At 35.6% G+C, this 6,000-nt stretch overlaps 1 protein-coding gene across 1 annotated transcript in view; it reads left to right on the top strand.

Moving 5' to 3' along the window:
• Positions 1-4,019: 4,019 nt before the first annotated feature.
• CUNH11orf53 (chromosome unknown C11orf53 homolog) overlaps positions 4,020-6,000 on the top strand; it is a 64,842-nt gene continuing 62,861 nt past the window's right edge. Inside the window, exon 1 of the mRNA XM_029208049.1 lies at positions 4,020-4,091. Within this exon, the coding sequence (XP_029063882.1) occupies positions 4,020-4,091 (72 nt within the window). The remainder of the gene's footprint in view (positions 4,092-6,000) is intronic.

The raw sequence follows: 6,000 nt of genomic DNA, 5'->3' as shown, positions 1-6,000 counted from the left end.
TACATAAAGAAGGATGTTTAACCCAGCAGTAAATAACTACAAGGCTGGGGATTTCAAATTGTTGTGTCTGTTTTAAGCCTACATTCTCCTTACTCTCAGGTTGTCAGCCTCCAGCAGCAGCTTTCTTATTCGACCCTTACTGATATGTTGATTGTGATCCATCTGGGGCTAGGGAATTAGGTCATCTATTCTAAACTAAGAATAAATATGCTGTTACTGACAAGCTAGAGTCTCTCCCAAGAGGGAAGTACGTAGGGTTGGGTCCATGAACCATTTTTTAAGCTCTGCATGTGTGTCTGTTTCCTGTTCCTCTGTAATGTCCCAGATAACCAAGTCCTTAGAGGCTCCCTTCATCAGCATTGGCCACTGCTGCAAGACAGGGGTGAGGCCATTCCAGTGGCTCATCTGCACCATTTTAGAATTTGCCCTTCTTCTGATTCTTCCTCTTTACTAACAAGATGGCATTTGATAATAGTTCTTAGTCTTGAACATTTCCAAATAAAGTTCTGGTACATGAGGCATTTTCTTAAAGGACTCCTGACAAACACACAGCAGAACTTCCATTGTAATTACTACTCTGTGCTAGATTTTACAAGTTGCCTGCTAGCATTTATTTAATTCCACTTTACTTGCAAACAAAAAGTTTGAAGTGCACATTCTATTCTCTATGCCAGTGATTAGAAAACTACAGCCTGCAGGCCAAATGCTGGCACTTTTTATAAAGTTTTATTAGGACTCAGCTCATAAGTTCACATATTACCCATGATGCTTTCATGCTACAACAGCAGAGTGGCTGAGACAGAGACTAAGTGGTCCAGAAAGCCTAAAATGTTTATAGAAAAAGTTAACCTACCCCTGATTTAGGCTAATTAGTCACTCCTACCTAAACAGATTTACTTCCTCAAAGAGGTGAATTCCAACAATATCTTTCTTTTTCAAAGTGCAAACATGGAAAAGGTATAAAATAATCAGAGAGATTACTAGGAAAATGCTTAGTAGTTTCTGAGCTACTTTAATGTATCGGTCAATCCCTAGCAGCTGAAATTGTTCCTGCTGGACAAAGGCAGTTATAGGCAACAGTAGAGTTTATATAAACACCTCACAAGAATACCAATGGTGACATCCTCTAAGTGTAGCAAAGGTGCATTATAATTTTGTCTCAGACATAAAATTAGATAAGAGATAGAAAATACCTTAAACAATAATTGTGCTATATAACATAATGCATAATTGATGTCATGTTAGACCCACAGTTTGGAATAATTACAAACACTGAGAAATGGCTGGTAATTAATAGACTGTGATGTTATTAAGGCAACCTAAAGTTTATACTTTTTAATAAAACAAAACATAAACATTATTTCAATATATTTACATTTTATCTTGGTTATATCAATATAGTATTAAGAAAATACTATACAACAGAAACGTGATATCAGAAAATAGAATTAATACCTGTAATTTAACTGTTATATTTTATGATACATATCAAGTATTTGCTTGTTAGATATAATGTTATAGGCAAATGATTTGACCTATGTTACCCTAAATCCATAAAATAACTATTTAAATGCTCTCTGAGTTCTAACATGTTTGTATGTTGGACACATATGTTGAATAACACCATAGAGTGGGATTTCATTAAAACTCAACTTTATTTTTGTCTTCTCACTGCCCATGAAGCTATTCAGTGAAAGAAGCTTTGCCCCTGCACTAGGTAAGAACTCAGCAGGTTTCATTAGTTTTCTATTCATTTTAAGGTAATAGCTACTGTCACAGTTACTTTAAGTAAAAAAAATACAGTCTCATTTCAAAAATTAAGCACCCGGCTCAGAACATTAATCAACACTTCACTCTCCACTCAATCTCACACGTGAGAGTAAGGCATTACTAAGAGCAGGTACGATTCTGTGTATTTTACCTTAAAAAACAATCTGAAAAACCACACTACTCAAAACAGCATGATTTTGGTGAAAGAACAGAAATATACATTGCAACAGATCAGAACAGGGAGCCCAGAAATAGACCCAAACAAATATAGTCAACTGATCTTTGAAACAGGAGTGGCAATCCAATGGAAAAATAATAGTCTTTTCAACAAATGGCACTGGAACAACTGGATGTCCATATGCAAAAAGCAAATCAACCAAGACACAGATCTTACACCTTTTACAAAAATTAACTCCTCAAGAATAGACCTAAATGTAAAATGCAAAACATTTAATTTCTAGAAGAAAATATAGTAGAAAACCTAGGTGACATTGGGTTTGACAATGAATTTTTAAATACAACATCAAAAGCAAAATCCATGAAGGAAAAAAATTGATGATAAGTAGAATTTACAAAGATTAGAAAACTTCTGCACTGTGAAAAACATTATTAAGAGAATGAAAAGACAAGCTATAGACTGGGCAAAAATCTTTGCAAAACACTTATCTAATGAAAACTTATATCCAAAATAGAAAAAAAAAAAAAAAAACCTTAAAACTCATCAGTAAGAAAACAAACAACCGAAGTAAAAAATGGACAAAATATCTGAATAGATATCTCACCAAAGAAGATGTATGGATATCAAATAAGCATATGAAAAGACGCTCAACATCATTTGTCATTAAGAAACTGAAAATTAAAACAATAAGAATTTACCATATACCTGTTAGAATGGCTAAAATCCAAAACACCAATTGCTGGCAAGGATGCAGAGAAATAACTCTCATTCATTGTTGATGGGAATGCAAACTCATACAGCCAGATTGAGAAGACAGTCTGATAGTTTCTTAGAAAGCTAAATGTAGTTTATCATATACACTTAGGTATTTACCCAACTGATTTGAAAACTTATGTCTACACAAAAATCTGCACATAAATGTTGTTAGCAACTTTATTTATAATTGCCAAAAACTGGAAGAAATGAAGATGTTCTTCAACAGGTGAATGGATAAACAAATTTTGGAACAGTCATGCAAGGAAATATTATTCAATGATATAAAGAATTGAGCTATCAAGACACAAAAGACATGAGTGAATCATAAATGAATACTGCTAAGTGAAAGAAACCAGAGAAAGCTACTTACTACATGATTCCAATCATATTTTTTTCTCTCATATCGTTTTGGCAGCATCTTTTATATCTTAATGCCTCAGTTGAAACTTCAATTTCAGTGTCTTGTTATAAATGTGTATAAGCACACATTCAGGGACCAAGAAATATTCAGCCATATACAATTCTAAGTATAAACCTACTAACTTTATATGTTACTTCTCTAACTAGATTATAAGCTCCTCAAGTGCTTTAATCATAGCTTCTACTTCTTTGCAAAGTATACACACACGCACACATACACACTCACACACACACGCACATAGGAAACATAATTTTTAATCCCAAAATTGACTCAATAAATACTGGTTGCTGACTTGTTGATGGTGTTTCTGTGTATACTTTATTCTACAAAAACAATCAAGCATGAATCTGAGGTTGGGACATGTAATTTGGAGCCAGACTTGGACTCCTGAGTTTCCAGCTAAATCACTAGATGACCACTTGAAAAACTGGTTAGTATCATCATTCACAGAAAGATCCAGATCAGACAGTCAATCCTGAAGATCAATGGAATGACCGATGTTGCACCCAGTGCAAACTGAACATCCAAATTACTATCATAATACATTACCTAAGGAAAATATTTTGTACCTTGTAATTCATTTGAATCTGTAAAATTAACAACATTTTCAATTGAGAAATTAGACCCTCTAGAATTACCAGACACAGAACTTAAAATTCAGGTGAAATACATCATTTTTACCTACAAGCTAACAAACCAGTCAGTTCATTCTGAAGTATGTAACAATGGGAGCATGCCCATGGTTCCTTTCTGTCAAAGGAAAATCTGACTGGTTCTAAACTGTTCCTCCTTGACCAGAGATGAAGATTTCATTAATAGCTCCTTCTCATACTAGGTGCCCCAAATTCCTTACCCTCTGCTCAGGGGCTTGCAGGGATCTAGGACCATAGGACAATGCGTTGGGCACAAGCAGTGGATGGTCCTGAGGACCAACCACTCACTCCATCACAAATCTTCACCAAGCCTGTGTGTCCTCCCCTCCCCACTTCAAACTCTCTGGTCTGTTGTCCCTCTTCCTCGTCTTCTCTTTCCTAGAGCTCCAGGCTCACCTCACCTTTGGGGATAGAAAACTGCTTAACATAAACAAGCATCAGAGTTTTCTCCTCCTGGGTTAAGCCAGCAGCTCCTTTAAAGTCTTTGTTTCTGCTTCCATGTGGGCTGGGAAGGGGAAAGCAGCCCTCAGGCACCACTGAGAGTGGAGAAGGGGAAAGATATACTGGACATATGTCAGAAAACACACAGATTTAACTACACAATATAGCCCTGCCGTAATAGCTTTCCAACCAATATCCTTTCTTCTTTGCAAAAACTGCTATCCTTATTCACCTCCCATGTTGTGTTTTTTCAAAGTAAAATGGTTTAAAAACAAGAAGCGACACAGTTTGAAAATGTTTAACCAAGATAGACAGCAGTGCTTAACAGACAAAGCAGATGTCATGGCCAACCAAGAGAATTTAATAATTTAGGCTAAGTTGAGGTCATAGGGGTAATGAGAAGGGAATCTTAGGCAGAGGTCACAATTGATGGCCAATGATCAGGCATGGAAAGTAATCATAGGCCAAGAGAAGCCATGACTAGTGTCCAAGCAAAAGTGGTGACCCACACCAGGTAGGTGCATTTTTATTGACTTGGCGGTGCAGGTGGGGAGGAGGAAGTGATTACTAAAGCTCTGTAGGGATCCATTAGTCCTAGGAGAATGAACTGGAGCCCCTACTGGCAGAGTATTTGAACAGAATCAGTCAAAACGGTTGTAGATTCTAGAATAGCTCCGAAGATGTTCCAATACTTAAGCTTGCCCAGAGAAAAGTTTAATACAATGGAGAAAAGACAGTCTCTTCAATACTTATTGAAGAGCGCCGGGAAAAGTGGACAGCTACATGTAAAACAATGAGATTAAAACATTTCCTGATACCGTATACAAAAATAAACTCAAAATAGAGTAAAGACCTAAATGTAAAACCCAAAACCATAAATCTCCTAGAAGAGAACATATGCAGAACACTCTTTGATATAAGTCATAGCAATATTTTTTTGGATCTGTCTTCTAAGGCAAAAGAAATAAGAGCAAAAATAAACAAATGGGACCTGAATAAACTTAAAAGCTTTTGCACAACAAAAGAAACCATTGACAAAACGAAAAAACAACCTATGGAGTGGGAGAAAATGTTTGCAAACGATGTGACTGACAAGGGGTTAATATCCAAAATACATAAACCGTTCATACAACTCAGTACCAAAAACACAAACAACCCAATCAAAAAATGGGCAGAAGACATGAACAGACATTTTTCCAAATAAGACATACAGGCACATGAAAAAATGCTCAGCATCTCTAATTATTAAAGAAATGCAAATCGACATGATTTTTAGAATCTTTGATGAACTTTGAGTCAACTTTAGGTAGGCTAACAAGGAAAGTTTAGGCCAATAATCCTTAATCTTAATTCCCAACTCTCACCTCGAACTACATGGAAATCTATTAAAATTCAACACCAAGCGGCTTTTTATAATTTGCTTTTGGTTAAGATGTGTTAGGAAAAATTTGTGTTTTATACCAGAAAATTTTATAAATTCCTTCTAATAAAGGCATCTCAAATTTAGACTATAAATACTTCTTTTAAAGATGGCTGTGCCCCGTTTGGAACAAATCATTTTTAAAAGGCTTGTATATAATGAGTATATTGCTCTGACTCAACTGCATGTTGTATGAACACAACACGATGTGGTTTTACTTTTCTCTAATCACTGCCTTCAACCAAATTCAATCAAATCTGACTTTTGCATTCCTTAGTGACATCCTAGGCAGGTTTCAAAACTTTCCTGGTTATTTTCTGTTGCTAAAACTTAATCTGACTGAAACTCAAATTTGATTTGC

Source organism: Monodon monoceros, unplaced genomic scaffold (genome assembly GCF_005190385.1).
Source record: "Monodon monoceros isolate NGI ecotype Baffin Bay Population unplaced genomic scaffold, NGI_Narwhal_1 Super_Scaffold_7, whole genome shotgun sequence".
NCBI classification, from domain to species: Eukaryota; Metazoa; Chordata; class Mammalia; order Artiodactyla; family Monodontidae; genus Monodon; species Monodon monoceros.
Note: the sequence above shows the minus strand (reverse complement) of the source record. Positions and strands in the feature narration are given on the sequence as shown.